At 41.2% G+C, this 16435-nt stretch overlaps 3 protein-coding genes and 1 non-coding gene across 10 annotated transcripts in view; 3 read left to right on the top strand and 1 right to left on the bottom strand.

The window, feature by feature from the left end:
- Positions 1–4124, top strand: part of LOC109510791 (solute carrier family 35 member F2-like) — a 15059-nt gene extending 10935 nt beyond the window's left edge. Inside the window, exons 4-8 of the mRNA XM_019861378.1 lie at positions 271–430; positions 1385–1541; positions 2219–2271; positions 2377–2531; positions 3907–4124. Of these exons, the coding sequence (XP_019716937.1) occupies positions 271–430; positions 1385–1541; positions 2219–2271; positions 2377–2531; positions 3907–4104 (723 nt within the window). The 3' untranslated portion in view covers positions 4105–4124. The remainder of the gene's footprint in view (positions 1–270; positions 431–1384; positions 1542–2218; positions 2272–2376; positions 2532–3906) is intronic.
- A 281-nt stretch (positions 4125–4405) lies between these two features.
- On the bottom strand, positions 4406–13192 carry spint2 (serine peptidase inhibitor, Kunitz type, 2). Of its 7 annotated transcripts, none has more exons than XM_019861365.1 (11): positions 12705–13191; positions 10843–11013; positions 9852–9938; positions 8927–8956; positions 8783–8806; positions 8484–8645; positions 8124–8174; positions 7496–7678; positions 6351–6395; positions 5602–5710; positions 4406–4956 (listed from the first exon to the last, which is right to left on the bottom strand). In XM_019861365.1, the coding sequence occupies exons 1-11, from the start codon at positions 13084–13086 to the stop codon at positions 4872–4874; spliced, it is 1329 nt and encodes a 442-aa protein (XP_019716924.1). In that variant the 5' UTR covers positions 13087–13191; the 3' UTR covers positions 4406–4871. The 7 variants fall into 7 exon arrangements, with proteins under 7 accessions (XP_019716924.1, XP_019716925.1, XP_019716927.1 ...); XM_019861366.1 differs by having other exon boundaries at positions 8783–8807; positions 8931–8956; XM_019861368.1 differs by lacking the exon at positions 8124–8174 and having other exon boundaries at positions 12705–13192.
- trnar-ucu (transfer RNA arginine (anticodon UCU)) lies at positions 10222–10311 on the top strand. Its single transcript is given in 2 exon segments — positions 10222–10258; positions 10276–10311. It is a non-coding gene; the product is annotated as a tRNA-Arg (tRNA).
- Positions 13193–14576: 1384 nt separating the features above from the next.
- The window catches only part of LOC109510790 (protein phosphatase 1 regulatory subunit 14A-like), a 6960-nt gene continuing 5101 nt past the window's right edge, over positions 14577–16435 (top strand). Inside the window, exon 1 of the mRNA XM_019861377.1 lies at positions 14577–15249. Coding sequence (XP_019716936.1) covers positions 15040–15249 — 210 coding nt within the window. The 5' untranslated portion in view covers positions 14577–15039. The remainder of the gene's footprint in view (positions 15250–16435) is intronic.

Genomic DNA, 16435 nt, shown 5'->3' with positions numbered 1-16435 from the left:
ATATATGAGCTAGCTAGCTTTGTTAATTTGTTATCCTAATTTTTTTTTTTTTTTAGCTTTTGGACTGCTTTGTGATCCCGGTGGTCATGTTTCTGTCCTGGTGGCTCTTGAGGACACGCTACCGTCCCATCCACTTTGTGTCCGTCTGCATCTGTTTGTTGGGCGTTGGCGCCATGGTGGGGGCTGACCTACTGGCGGGGGGGGAGGGGGATATATATATGAGCTAGCTAGCTTTGTTAATTTGTTATCCTAATTTTTTTTTTTTTTTAGCTTTTGGACTGCTTTGTGATCCCGGTGGTCATGTTTCTGTCCTGGTGGCTCTTGAGGACACGCTACCGTCCCATCCACTTTGTGTCCGTCTGCATCTGTTTGTTGGGCGTTGGCGCCATGGTGGGGGCTGACCTACTGGCGGGGCGAGACCAGGGCTCCAGTAAGATTACTGTTTTCCTCAACTGTGTCTGCATCAATGCAAACAACATGGAAACTTCCAAGTGATGATGTGTTGAGTTGCTCTGAGATTCTGAATAGAAATAACATTTAACTCCCTCACTCACCAAAATCATCTTACAAATGGCACCGAGAACTCTCACACAAAATTGAATACTCTCATTCACCCCAAAAACCACACACACACACACACACACACACACACACACACACACACACACACACACACACACACACCAAGCCTTCACATTCACCTCAAAACACTCACTCAAAAAAAGAACAAAGAACACTCTTACTCACACCCAAAACACTTCTCACAAGCACCAAACATTCAAAACCAACTCTTCCTCGTACAAAGAAACTCACAGTGAGACCCAAATACAGAAAAACACGAGGAAAAAACTCTTACACACACCCCGAAAGTCCCATACAAATCAAACTCTCACACATTAAAAAACTCCCTCACTCACTCACTTAAAATAGCTCCCACGCAGACCAAAACACAGAAACAGAAAAATTACTTTCAGCCCAAATTTTCATTCTCCCCCAAAAGCTCTCACCTTTGAGAAAACTCCCACATTTACCAAAACACTCAAACAGCAGAAAACTCTCACACTGTCAACATTTCACACACACCACAAATTACCCTCTCCCAATACCAAATAACTCACAATCAACCTAAAAAAAAAAAAAAAAAATCCACTCACCAAAACTCTCTCTACACACCCATACCCCAAAAAATTTTCATTCCCACCCATAAATATGGAAACAACATAATTGGCTTCTTTCGTCAATGTATGAGTGTTATTTTGGGGGGGTTGGGGGTAAGAGTGTTTTTGATGTTTTTTCGATTTGAGCGACATTTTTGTTGTTTTTGTTCTCGTTGCCCTGTACACACTATACACTTGGTCCGTTTTTTTTTTCTGGGTTTGTGTAGCCTCCAACATCCTGCTGGGTGATGGCCTAGTGCTGCTCAGTGCTGCCCTCTATGGGATATCCAACGTCTGGCAGGAATACGCCGTCAAGAATCAAAGCCGCCTCGAGTTCCTGGGAATGCTGGGGTTCTTCGGTACCATCATAAGTTCAATACAAATGTAAGGTTACGGTACACGCATGTAAATATACACAGTTAAGTGTACATATGTTGGTGCGCACATGTAAGTATAGGCGTGAAAGTGTGCATACTGTAGCAAGTGTGCAGATGAAGTATTAACATGTCTGTAAGTTTGAAGTATTTTTTAATGGTATTTTACATGCGTGCAACATAAAAAACCCCTACCATGGTTAGTGTTGTGTCATAAAAATTCAATGAAAATATGACTAGATCATTGTGTACAATATAAGGTACAGTCCACAGATTTGAATTAACAATGAGCCAACTGCATAACACTGCTTCTCAAGTTAGACGGATGCAGTTGTACAGTGTACATGGTTTTTTTTGTATACTAAAAAAAAAAAAAATTGTTATATGAAACAAAAACTCACCTGGTGGCTATTTTTATTTTTATTTTTGGCTGCTGTTTAAGAACAGCGCTTGTGTGCGACACATATAAAGAAGACGACAATTCCCAGATTTGTCTCTTCTCCTGGTCGGCCATGCACGAATCTAGAAATAAATATTTGAAATCAACCCCAAAGGCTCATACATATAGTTAATGATTTTTTTTTCAATTTTAGTTGTACTTACTTTGTGAGTTTTTATTGACCAAAACAAACTTGGTGTTTACAAATGAGCGTTAAAGCCTGATGTCTTTGTTCTGTGTTGTTTTAGGGTGGCCCTGGAGCTTCGCCAAGTGTCAGCCATCCAGTGGAGCTGGCAAGTAGGTCAGTGGCACACGACAACATCGTCACGTCATACATGACCTTTGCTTTTTTTTTTTTTTTTTTTTTTTTAATCTATCAATAAATCTCCATTTTTCTTGCGGTCAGCTCTGCTGTTTGGGGCCTTCGCGTGTTGCATGTTCAGTTTGTACAGCCTGATGCCCGTGGTCATAAAGGAAAGCAGCGCCGCCGCCGTCAACCTGTCCATGCTCACCGCCGACGTCTTCAGCATCTTTTGTGGCATCTTCATCTTCCACTACAACGTGAGTAGTGAGCAACGTGAGTAGTGAAAAGGCCCCGATGACCGTGACGAAGACGACGAGGGCAAAAACCGTGGGGATGAAGACGATGCACATGACGACGATCACGGTGACAACAACGAGGGCGAAGATGGTGATGACACTTGACAATGCGAACGAAGACCATGAAAATGACAACGATGGTGATTTCCAAAACAAGGATGAAGATGATCAGGACGACAACCTCGACGGCGATGAGAAGATGAGGATGAAGACGATGATAATAATGTAGACGAAGCCTCGCGTGGTGGGATGCCTCCAAATGGCGCGAGGGGGAATGCCGGGGCTGTTGGGCCCCAGACGTGGCTAAATACCCACTAGCCGGCGGGGAAGGAGGTGGGGTCTCACCGGAAGGTGAGTCGCCCAGCGCTCGCCCCGCTGGAACGGAGGGGAGTGGGAGTAGCTGCCCCACAACCCTCCTTAAACAATAATCAAGCGAGGGCCCTTCTGGGGCCCGCACTGGGTGTGAACCTCGCGAGGCACCAGCGAGAGTCGTACCGGGTGTGGGACCCGGGAGGGGGGGCAAGTCGCTGACGGGGGCCAATTGCCCAGAATGATGAAGACAACAAGAATGACGATAAAGGCAATGAAGATGATGATGGTGATACTGATCAAGGTGATAGTGATGATGAAGACAATGAAGGACAACGATGATGATGATGGTGACAATGAAGATGATGAAGGTTGATGAGGAAATGAAGATGATGATGAAGACGCTCTGCGAGCGTATCACCGTGCCAGCTGAAAGATTTAATAAGTAACCGAAGAATTCCAATGGGGTCAACTCGACCCTGCCCTCACTAACTCAGGATCGTCACATGACACCCTCCCTCTCTTCGAAGCATTCTGGTCATGCAAACGTGCTGGCTTGAAACATTAACCCTGGTTTAAAACACAAAAAAGGCCAAGCCTGTCGTGAAGCCCTGTTTTCAAAACTGAAACTTGAACACTTGTTTGAAACCTTAAGCCTTGTTTAAAAGGCTCCTTTGAAACCTAACTATTCTTTGAAACCCTAACCATGGCTTGGAACAACCCTTATTTGAAACCCTACTTTGTAACCTGAAGACCTACTTTGAAATTCTAACTCTGGCTCCAAAAAAACCCTCCTTTATAACCTGAAACTCTTTCGAAACTCAAATTTGAAGCCCCAATCCTGTCTTCGGATCCTACTTTGAAACCATTACCAGTGATAAAAACCCTATTTTGAAATCTAAACTCTAATCTTATATTTAAGACTCTAAGCCACATTTGAAACTCTAATTCTGTCTTGAAATCCTGCTTTGAAACATTAACCCTCGTTTGGAACCCTACTCTGAAAGCCTTACCCTGTTTCTCTCAGTTCTCAGGTTTGTACGTGGTGTCTCTGGTGGTTATCTTTGTTGGCTTCATCACCTTCAACGCCGTACCCATCGACCCCTCCTCCTCCAGCTGTGAGAGGGGAAGCCACGACAACACTGCTCAGCCATCCAACCAGGAAGTGGCGGTGATCGAAGGGAAGCAGTGTAAGAGAATTCCTCTTGACTGCACTCGATTGTGAAACTTCAGACTTTTTTTTTTCCAGAATCGCTCCTTTCACCACAACTGCTGAAAAGCCTGAAAGCCAAAAACTTGTTTGAAACCCCAACTTTGGTTTGAAATGCTTACTTTAAACCCGAGACGTATTTTGAATGACACTTCAATCGCACGGGTTGAAGTCATTTTAAAAGTTGAAGTTCAACAGAGAATTACTTCATTCAACTTCTTACGGTCACTTCCTTTATTGTGGATCATTTATTCCAACAGAGTGATATTTCCTTAAAAAAAAAAAACAATCAAAAAAAGACTTTTTGAATTGATAATGACAGATTGAAACAGTTGATTTTATTCGCGATTTCATTAACAGCAAATCGACTTTTTACATTCAATCCACCTGCAAATCTGACTGAAATGTCAAATTTCATCATGAAAAAGTTTGATTAAATGCAAATAGAAATAGTTCATGTTTTAATGCAATGTGCTGTAACTTGTAGATTTAACATAAGAAAAATAATACAAAGTGTTCACTTAAATGTTGACCAGAAAAGTGATTAAATGTTAAAAGGTAACGTGACTCAGGCTACTCACTGTTCATCAGCAATAAAAACATTAAAAACATGCCAAGTGGTGCAAATCATCAACACTTTAAAGCAAAGACAATAAATCCTACCATGAAACGGTGTGCTCATTTGCTTATCTTACCCTAGCATAAAGACAGGAAGTAGACAATCGAGAAAAAAAAAACTCACTTTATTAGGTACGCCACCTAAAGCAATCCCCCCCAGCTTCTCAGGCGTTGCCACTGACAGGCAAGACCGGAATGTTCAGAGACTCCAAAGACGAGCGCACCTCTGGAAGAAGTTCTTCCTTGTCACTGAAGAGAAACAAAACAAACCTGTCAAATCGCAAGCAGGTCGAGAACTCGCGTCATAGCGCCACTTACATGACGGGAGACAGACGCAGACATTGCAGCATGGTCACCACCAATGTGACCACTCTAGAACAGACCCTGGTACTGATCCGAGTAGAACCAACCCAGATACTGGTAATCTCGTACGGATCAAAATACGGACAGTACGGTAGGTACTAATAATAGCACCAATCCAGGTACTTATTCTAGTACTGATCCTGATTTTAGTATTGATTGCAGTACGGATCCAAGCACTAACTACAATACTGATTGTCGTACTGATCCTAGTCCAGACAGTGGAACTAATTCCAGCACCAAACCAGGCACTGAATACAGCACCAATTCTTGTACTAATTCAAGTACTGAAAGAGGTCTTAATTCTAGTGCCAACTAAAATACTTATGCTAGCACAGATCTTGGTACTGCCCGGCACTAAATGCAGTACAGATTCTTCAAAGTGCTGACGGTGTTAATAATTCTACAAATGACCCTAGTACTGATCCTTGTACAGACCTCGGCACTGACTGGAGTATGACCCAAGGCAGAGCTTTTAGTTTTGCCGTTTGGAGTGAGGCTAGGAATTGTGTCTGGCGCGATGGCTCCACCCACCTGACGACGGAGGCTCTGCGCGTCACGCTCAAACGTCTCAGCATGGTCACCACCAGTGTGGACACCAGCACAGTGCAAATGGCCGCCAGGGTCAGGAGAACAAAGAAGGCTAAACACCACCAAGGAGAAGACAAACATAGAATTTATATTGCTAATACAAGTAATACAGTATATTAGGTCATCTGTAAGGGCTTGGGCTTCGGAGCCAGAAGGATAAAGGGTTTGAGTCCCACTTTGGACAAATTTGTAAAAATGGCAACTTGTTGCTTCCTGGCTCTTGTTGAGGTGCCACGCTATACAAAGTGCAGTTTGTGCGCCTCTTTCACTCTTTTACTTGACAGTCCTTCAAGGCACTCAGAGCATTTTCAAACTGTCTCCTCATTCAACTGAAGATGACTCAGCATCGGGAGCAACTGGGAGTTCAGCATCTTGCTCAACGGCACTTTTGCATGGTCAAGGGGGGCTCAGAATCAAAAACACAAGCTTTAGGTTGGGAGAGGACCACTATCAACTGGTGAATGCGGCCAAATGGGGGTGGGGCTCCCCAGGGGTCAATACTCGGACACCAACTAGTTCTTTGTGTGGTGGCGGTGGGAGTTTGAGCTTCTTTCCCATGTTGTCACAATCGGTTGAGATGCTAACCGGGAGTGAACGTACCAGTTAACGCATAAAGCGGAAGCACTGAGTCCATTGGCTTAAAAACAAATATGAAGTAGCTGGCGTATCATGTGTGGATTGTGAGGATTTACCGGCGGTCCAGCGGCTGCGTGTTTTATCCCGACCTGCAAAGTTACCTGAAGGAACAAAAACAGGGGAACATGAGACACCATAACAGACAAAAACTTTAAAAAACAGATTCTAGTACCCATCCTGGTTCTGTTGCTCGTATTCCCCTTGGTACTAAATATACAGTGTGGCTCATGGTTCTGAGCGAGTATGTAGTACAGAGCCTTGTACTGAGAACTGCACTTTTGTAGTATCGACCCATATACTAAATATTGGACTGAACATAGTACTGATACTAGAACAAAATGTTCTGATGTTAGCACTTCATAATAATCCTGTTAATGAGCTCAGTATCAACCCAGGTAATAAAAATAGCACCAAATGTAGCATTGGTAGATGCTAATTCAAGTACCAACCAAGGGTTTAAACATAGCACCGTCCTAACTTAAATGCAGACACTGCTACTTATACTAGCATTGATACTGTTACTCCCATGACTAAATCTAGCAACTATCCTGGCGCTCACCCAACTACCAACTCAGGTACTAAATATAGCACCGAACGTAACACTGACCCTCATACCGACAAAGAAATAAAGTATAGTACCGACCCTTATATTAACAGTGGTATTAAATCTAGTGCTAACAATGGTATTTTTCCTCGTATTGATAATTGTACTGTTCCCTTTACCAAGCATGGTACCAGTTGTAATACCGGAAGTGGCAATGTACCTCTAGACTGTATATATGTTCGTATCATTCATTTCCTGTTTTAATATACTGTTTTCACTTTCTTTTCTTGTTGTATTAGTTATGTTTCTGTTATATATAAAGTGCTTTGTTACAGCTGCAGCTGTTGTGAAATGTGCTTGTAAAGTTGCATTATATTGTATTGTACTAATGCTAATTATTAAATCTTAGTACCGATCCTGGTAAACATCTGACCCAGTTCCTAATTATTGAATGTATCACTAATCCTAGGACCAACTTTAACACGGATGCCATTACTGACCCTGGTTCTGAGCCCAGTGCCAACCTTGATAATAAATCCAGTACCAAAACGTATCCCAATATGAGTAATGACCGGAGTACTGATTCAAGTACCAATCCCGTTACTGATCTCAGTACAGACAACCATGGTGAGAATAAAAATAAAAGTGGGCCGTTACCATCTGCAACACCGCTGCATCGGGTCTGACACTCCTCAGCACTGCTGAATTGGTTTTTGTTGCCACCGCAACCTCCATAGATGAATGATTGACAGCTGCCTGTTGCCGGGTCGTAGTAAAACTTGGGGAAGGCGGCGCGGCAAGGACCCGGGTCAGGAGATGACAAACAGTCGTCTTCTGAAACTAAACAAAATATATATACAGTCAAACCTCGGTTTTCGAATGTCTCGGTTCTCACCCAATTCGGTTTTCGACCAAAAATTTCGAGTTTTTTATGCCTCGGAACAAATTTCGGTTATCGAACAAACTGAGCGCACTTGAATGCACCATTTGACTCCTCTCGCCTTCCTTACACGAGGAAGTGACTCTTCCTCGGGTAGACGAGGAAGTGACGCTTCCTCGTGTTGCTTTCCATTGTGAGCAGACGTGTTCAGTAGACATTTTTATTTTAAAAAGAGCGTGGTTTCGGTTTTCAAACAATTTCGGTTTTCAAACAGCCTTCTGGAACGGATTATGGACGAAAACCGAGGTTTGACTGTACTGCATCTAACGTTCAAGGGCAGAACTTGTTTGAGGTCATCTGACTAGAAAGACAAAAAGGGCAAAGTTGAAAGAAGTCAGAGAGTACCTGAAGGCAAATCAGATTGGAAAAGCTTCTTGGGGGTGGGACCAACGCTCACTGCAGGACACACACACACGCACGCACACACACACACACACACACACACACACACACACACACACACACACCTTGTAAAATATTGCATCTCAAATCACAATACTAGGGGAAAAAATATATCTCAATTATATAACTTTTCGAAATGGTCCAGCCCTAAACTAGGGTAAGAGATCTGGAGAACTCAACCCATTTAATACATGTCAGGTACTACATCTCACAATGACCCTTGAACTAAATCTATCACTGACCGTAGCACTAAAACTAGTAGCACTGAAGCAGATGTAGTATTGATGGTAGTATTGTTGTTACCGTGGCAAGTATCCAAGCAGCTCTGTTGGCTGTCGTAGTTGTTCTTGTTGCCTTTGCAGCCTCCGTAGATGAAAGTCTTGCATTGGCGCTGCTGGCTGTCGTAGTACCACTGCCGGAAGGCCGCCCTGCACGGACCCGCCATCGGCTCGGCCTCACACTGCTCTAATGGGCCCACAGCAAGTGAAAGTCAACCACGTGAACCGGTACCCCAACCATGGCCACTAAATGCCACCACTGTTCAACTTCTTTGTTTGAGAGCGCAAAAAATAAAAGAAGTATCTCAAACCAAAGTATCATACCAGAATAGTCCTCAGCAGAGAGCACTACAGGAGAGAGAAGAGAGAGCGAGAGATGTGTCACATTACACTATCGCTGTACTTCATGAATACATCAATATATCAATAATCTCTCCGTATCAAGATGACCAGTCACTCACACTTTACCTTCATCGTCGTAATCGTCCCACAGTTTACCTGCAAAGACAAAATACTGAGTACTGATCTGGTACTGGTCCAATTATTTACAGTTGTACTAAATCTAGCACCAAACCAAATACTAATCCTTGTACCAATCTATGTTCTGGTCTGAATACTGATAGTTGTTCCTAATCTTGTGCAAAAGCAACTACTAATCCAACTCTGATACAAAATAATAATCCTAGTACCAATTCTGATAATGGGGCCAGTAATGAGAGCTGTACTTAATCTAGTACCAATCCTGGTACTGATACTAGTATCCACCCTGATACTAAATACAGTGCCAAAATGAACACAATGACCCTAATACTCATCGTGGTCTGAGTACAGATAGTTGTAATGAATCTAGTACCAGTCCTGGTACTAAATATAGTACCAAATTTAGTCATGATACAATTATCAATCCTGGAACTGGTTTGAATTCCGAGAGCTGCGCTGAATTTAGTTCCAACCCTGGTGCTGATCCTACTAAATACGACACCAGCATGGGTATGAGGATCAGTAGTTGTACTGGTTTAGTATGATCTGAGTCTTTGTACAGATCCTGGTAATGAATACAATACCAATGCTAGCGTACCAATAGTTGTACTGATCCTAGTAGAGACCCTGATACTGAGCACAACACCGAACGTGGCACTTGTACAAGTACTGACAGCTGTGCTAAAATCTTTGTACCAATCCTGCTAAGATATCATGAAGACAACAAGCCGAGCAAAGATATTGTCGCCGTGTTCAGTCTTCACTGTGCTGCTACTTCGGCTAGCCACATTCTAACAGCGCGAGAGCGACCGTAGTTTTGTTGTCGTCAAGTCCTTAACAAAATGCTAACCCGCTATTAGCACAACTTCCACCGCTACACCTTGGAGCATTTTGTATGGTTTGGACTATTTACTTTGATCGTCGATGGGCTGCGCCATTCGAAGAGATTTCACTGAACTGCGAGGTCTCGCCGCCGTCGACGCTTCAGGAAGAACAGAACCTGAGGACAAAACCAGAGAGGGCTATCTTAGCTTTCTAGCGTGTCGTGTACTTTTGTACCGTAAAGTTAAATTGAAAGATTAGCTTTTGTGACAGAAGTACTACGGCAAGCCGTTTGAGCTGTACTACTGTGCATTCGTTGACCCGCTACTAGTGACGTGCTACCTGTTAACTGGCACACGTAGTACCTTAAAAAGGATACCAAGGATATGGAATAAAAGCGCAAATTTCTCAGCTGGTGTTTCTTTTCTGAAGACTCCCCCTTCTTGGCCACTGTAACCTGAGACTCTGTGGCGCAATGGATAGCGCGTTGGACTTCTAGTCACACTAAAGCAGACATTCAAAGGTTGTGGGTTCGAGTCCCACCAGAGTTGACTTAACTTTTCCCACATATCTAAACACGCGGGTTTTCATTTTTTTAATTATCCATGATAAATTCCACGATAAATAATTCACCACTTATTTAAACAATTGATCCAGAAATGTTGAATTTTAAAAATGAACCATCTTTTAATGCTAATTCATTATTTGAAATTTTAAATGGATCATTTCACAAATCTCTTTTAGTTTATCATTTACAAGAACTTCATTTTCTAAAAAGTAGATGTAAAGTTCGTCATTTTTTCTCTTTTTTGCAGTAAATTATTAAACAAATTTCTTAAAAAGTTGCATGCATATCTGTAATTACTCGATATACTAATATTTTTCTATTTCATTATTTACAAGAAATTAATCAAGGAATTATTTTAAAAAAATTTAAATGTTAAACTATATGTAAAGTTCTCCCAAAGATTTATTTAGTAAGATAATAAATTGATAAACCAATTATTTAATGACTTAACTCTGGTCTAACCATTGACATCAAACAACAGGATTTAAAAATAAATAAATGAACAAAGGGTCACCTGTGACTCCATTACAAGTGGCCTCGCAGTCCTCGCGGCTCTCGAAGTTGTTGCCGTTGGCATCGCAGCCGCCGTACGTGAAACTGCGGCACGTCTGGTTGACAACGTCATAGTAGAATTTGGGGAAGGCGGCGCGACACGATCCGACCTTCATGGGCTGGAGACAGGGATCTGAAACAAGAATCCACATACAGTCGTCGAGTCAAACAACACTGAAAGGGCAGCTGGTCTTTTACCCAAGGGTCATGTGATGCCCCAATTTCAATTCTGATAACCGATGAATTAAAAAAATATATATCATGAATAAAATAACTTCTTTTTTGGCCCCTTAATGAGCAAAGATACGAACGAAAGGCAGAATATTTGACTATTTTACAATAACTTGTCCTTTATCTTTTAAGTCTACAACAGAGGAAAATCTGAAAAATCAGCCCGTTTTGAGGGTGTGTGTGTGTGTGTGTGGGGGGGGGGGGGAGGGGGGGAGTCGATGTTCAAACGTGATTATCTTTGTCATCCGTTGTAATGTCTAAAAAAAAAAATAAACAAAACAAACAGTGCCAATGTCACTTGAATCATCGGCCAGGCCCAAGTTTGCACTGCTCCACTTAGTGTTTGCATTGGTATCGGTTCAGACGTTCACACCGATAAAAGACAAAAGAAAACAACCAAAGAAAAATTTCCACGGAGGTGACATCTCACCTCAATCCTTTTATTTGCACGCGGATCGGCTTTGTTTCTGTATATAGGTGTCATCTTGCGAGCTGAAAGGAGCCAGACCAACCGGTCTGACATGCCCACACAATGTCGGAAATGACAAATATGTTCCCGGACAATTGCGTGAGGTCGGAAATGAATAAATCAAAATAAATGAGATGAAGGGTGTGCTCGTGTTGACTGAAATGTTGGAGCCTCCATTACTTCCTGTTATGTCAGTTTAACAGTTGGGCAACTCAATAATATCAATCAGGTTGCCATGCAGTGTTTCAATAAGGAAAAGTTTTGACTCTTCGGTGGCAAATGAACTCATGAATTGATTGACTTTTTTTCTCAAGCTTCCAGCAGATGTGTGCTGGCGCAAACAAATGCGTGTTTTCTTACCTCCAACAAGGAAGTTACAGTACATTGTCGATCTTGTTTGTTTTAGGGGGATTATGGTACACATAAGATCCGCACTCGTTGTGACCACCATCCAGTATTATTTGTTTAACATATGGTACATTCGAAATGGTTTTGCCATTTTACCTCATTTGTTCGTGAATAAAAATGGAGAAAATAGTCATATGCAAGAGGTGTGAGCAAAATTTGGACTGTTGGGCCTTGAGGGAAGCCAAGTAAGTGGCATTCTGGTTAAGAATTCACTTTTACATTAATTAAACTCCATATATCCTTAATTTAGGGCACCGATAATAAAGTGGGAGCTGCATTTTATGTTTTTTTTTTGTAAAATTACAAAATAACTCTCTAGTTATTTTGTAATTTACAAAATTTAAAAATTATTTTCCAAATGAACAAAATGAATATTACCATTTCAAATACGGCTCAGAATTAATAATGTAAGTTGTTCCTAAATGATTCAATGGAAAATGTGGAGGTTAATTGATGTGCATGTACTGTACATGTACAAATTACAAAAAAAGTTTCAGTACTGAAACCACCTCCTTTCTGAAGCAAAAAAAAGCTCACTCTGAAATATATCAAAAGTCAAGTTTTGATAAATTGACGCAATGGGAAAAAACGGTGAATATATTATCTACTTAAATTCAGTAGCTAATCCTTCGTACTTCCAAGTATATGTACCTCGTTATTTCCCACCACTGTGTAGTACAGTACTTAATGACAACATTTATATAGTTGGTTCTTACTTGTGCTCTCATTTCTGGAAGGTTTCGAGTTCTCAACAAACGGGACGGCCATCAGTGGCTTCTTCCATCCGACCACCTGAAACTGGGAGCTGGGATTCAGCTCGCACACGTTGTGGCCGCCGACCAAGCACCTCACCAGCAGGCACTGCACCGGGCCGTCCGCCGGGAAGCCCAGCAGAGCCATCTGGCAACGGAGATCATTGCAGCATTCCTCTCGGCAGTCCGCCGGGTCGGAGATATCCAACCGTTCCAAGATCGTCGCTCCGGCATCGAAGGACGGTGCTCCCAAGTCATTGTCTAATGGCCTCCAGTCGCAGGAAACAACCAGACCGACGCAGAGAAACCACAAAGCACACCCGAGGGGCGCTCGTTTCATGTTCATCTTCTTCTTTTATGTTAAAGCTCAAAAGAAGTCCCCCGTAAGAAGACGAAAATAATTTCGTGGGCTACGATTCACTTCCTATTTCTTTATGTCGTAGCAGATTTAACCTGACTCACAGGTGAGGCTCTGGGCACGCCCACAGAAACTACGTGACGTTTCCCAAACGAAATCATGTTTATTGATTTTTTTAAATTTGATTCTATTGAATAAATTCCTTTACCACGACAACAGGAACAGTGAAACGTGCCTGTCGCCGGTTATTTGCCATTTTATTTGCTGTTTGAATTTCAATTGAAAAAAAACACACACCTACACGTAATGTGTCCTAGCCAATCAGCGAAGAGTATTGCTCAACAATACAAACAATAATTACATAAAAATTCACTCCTATTGTGTACATTATACAAATCGGAATTATAAAGACTGTACAAATATCTTATATTATATATATTATATATTTATGTAATTATATATATATATATATATATATATTATAATTATAATTATATGTATGTATAATATATGTATGTATAATTATAATATGTAATTATAATTATATAATATTTATATATATATAATATATATATATTATATATAATATATATATATGCACACATATATAACATTTATTTATTGTTTATTGTATACAGTATATTATTATTATTATTAACAAAACGTGATGATTTGCAGTTAAGTCGCCAATTTATTCTTATTTTTAAATTATTTTAAAGAAATCATATAAGACGCCACACATGATGGCGGCGCGGGTACCCGCAGCAGCTCCTCTCTCTCCTGTGGTTGAGAGGAAAGAAATTTGATCTGTGCTGTATGTTGCACATAGAGCACATTTGACAATGAAGTTGACTTAACTTGACTTGACTTGACACACATACTGCGTGATCTTTCCCAGCCAATCAGCAAAAAGTATTGCTCATCATGGAAAAACGCATTGAATGACATATTGCTGAATCCCGAATAGAAATACTGTACAGTTATGATCATGAATGTCTATACACAGCTGTAAAAATAGATTCTAAGTACAAAGTACTGTAATAATGTTCATGGATAAAATAAAATAAAAAAATCTTGAGTGTCTCGTTTGATCTCCTAAATTAATCAAATAATATGTGCTATTCAAGGGTCATAAAGTACGTTTATGCAACGCGTTCAATTATGAGTCATCTCGCTGACTATTATTATTTTGATAATAATATTTTTTTGTATTGACACATCATTTAAATTGGAAAATACAGTCACATAAACTTTGTCAACGTAACAACGAATGAAAACAAAAAAAAATTATATTAATCAGACGTTCCATTTCAGTTACATCATCATAAATAATTACAGTACACATTACGTGTTAAACTAACCCGCGGGGGCGCTGTTGCTCCTCTTTCAAGCTTTTTTTTTTTTCCAAGAGAAAATTCATGGAAAATGTCGGCGCTAGGACGCATCGGGGATACGTACCTTTATGCTGCATTTACTGTCTATGCGTCAAATTACACCGTCCAAAAAATAATTCCGTTTGGTACAGCACTCCGACCGTAAATGTAATAAGTATGACGTTGATTACTCTGTAATTTTGAGTAACTATCATTATTCTAAGTGAAGCAATAAAATCTCATTGTTGGGTGCATAGAAACTCAAAGAGAACATTGGTATTTCCTCAGATTCCCATAGCATTTGAAGGCAACGTGAGCCACCGCGTGGTTCCCCACCCTGCTGCCTTTGCCTCCCAAGTCCTGTGTGTGTGCATACGCCGGACACATCATCGCTTATCGTGATTTCATACATTTATTTTTCAGTATATTTTTGCACTGTCATACTCAGTTTTGTTACCACCTGACCTAAAATTTAGACCCACTGTGTTAGTTTCTGTTGTTATTTTTATTTATCTATTAATTTTACATAACCGGTACTTATAAGCCATTCTTTCCGTTTTTGAGTCTGATGGCGGCGAACCGGGTGGGGCGGCGGGTCAACAAGGTGTGCAACCACCAGTCGCCCAACCGGGCCGGCGGCGGGCGCGAGCCGGGCGGCCACAGCCTGCAGCGGCGCCAGGCTCGAGTTACTGTCAAGTACAATCGCAAAGAGCTCCAGAGGAGGCTGGACGTGGAGAAGTGGATCGACTGCGGCCTGGATGAGCTCTACAGGGGCCGGGTGAGTACCGGACTTACTACGTGCTGTGCTGTCGTGGCCCTGATGAACTGCCGTTGCGAACCAAAACAGCAGCACAGAGAGAAGTCAACTTTCTGACAGAAAAATCTAAATGTGGAGTCCTAAACCTACTACCATCCATCCATTCATTTTCTGAAATACTACAAATACTACTCTATTACAATTCCTATTTTCTACTACTTCTACTATTAACACACTACACTATGACCACAATTACAAAAACAATCACAATTATCACCACACTACTACGACTACTACTTCTACAATGTGTGCCACTGCAGCACTACTGCAATTAGCATGACTACTACATTACTTTTACTCAAATTAGTTTTACCAGTACTACTGTTTGCAAAAAAAAGAAAAAAAAGAAACCAAAAGCAAGATCATCAATTTGCTTTCACGGAGGATTGCAGAAATCTGAGAATATATACTGTTGAGAGGATGAAATGTCAAGGATTTGGACAATTTTAAATTAAAGATCTTTTAGCAGTTAATCCATGATCCAAAATATTTATTGATTAATTTGATGATGGATTGGTTGTCGATTAATCATTGCACCTTTAGACTACTACAATTACTACTACTACTATTCTGCTATTTTTAATGACTAGGTCCATCCATCCATCCATCCGTGACAGACACATCAATACGATTAGTGTCATATTGTATGAATGCCTTGAAAAACAAGAAGCCATTTGAATATAAACTGTGCAGATGAAATTGTTTTACTCTGTAACAGAGTATGAAGATAAATTGTTTGTTCGATCAAAAAAAAAAGTCCAACATTGTGAAAGGTCTCACGGAGGATTGGAAGAGTGTTTGCCATGTTCAGGGTGGACACAAAGTGGAGCTGACAGCGCAGACACAGCTGCAGGCGGTGTGAGGGTGTGCGGGTGCGTGTTGCTGTGCAGACATCCAAGTAGTACTTTTTGACATCACACGGAGGACATTTTGGTCAGTTGACGTTAGGTTGCCACCCGCCGTGGTCGGCTCGAGACTTTTTATTGTTCCGTCGTATCCGAAGGACGTATATACTCCAAGTAAAAGCTATTACACCAACGACATGACTGCGAGCACTACTATGCACCACTTGTACTACTTGTACTACTACTCTCATTGCAGTTTTTAGTCATGCCCTGCTCTTAGGACTTACAAACTCACAAATATA

This window comes from Hippocampus comes, unplaced genomic scaffold (assembly GCF_001891065.2).
Source record: "Hippocampus comes isolate QL1 unplaced genomic scaffold, H_comes_QL1_v1.1 scaffold122, whole genome shotgun sequence".
Taxonomy (NCBI): Eukaryota; Metazoa; Chordata; class Actinopteri; order Syngnathiformes; family Syngnathidae; genus Hippocampus; species Hippocampus comes.
Note: the sequence above shows the minus strand (reverse complement) of the source record. Positions and strands in the feature narration are given on the sequence as shown.

Excerpts from the sequence above, each read along its gene's own strand:
- spint2 (XM_019861365.1), bottom strand. The coding sequence starts at position 13,086 with ATGAACATGAAACGAGCGCCCCTCGGGTGTGCTTTGTGGTTTCTCTGC. Across the intron at positions 11,014-12,704 it reads TTCCAGAAATGAGAGCACAA|ATCCCTGTCTCCAGCCCATG; the intron begins GTAAGAACCAAC and ends TTCTTGTTTCAG. Across the intron at positions 8,807-8,926 it reads GGACGATTACGACGATGAAG|TGCTCTCTGCTGAGGACTAT; the intron begins GTAAAGTGTGAG and ends TCTCTCCTGTAG.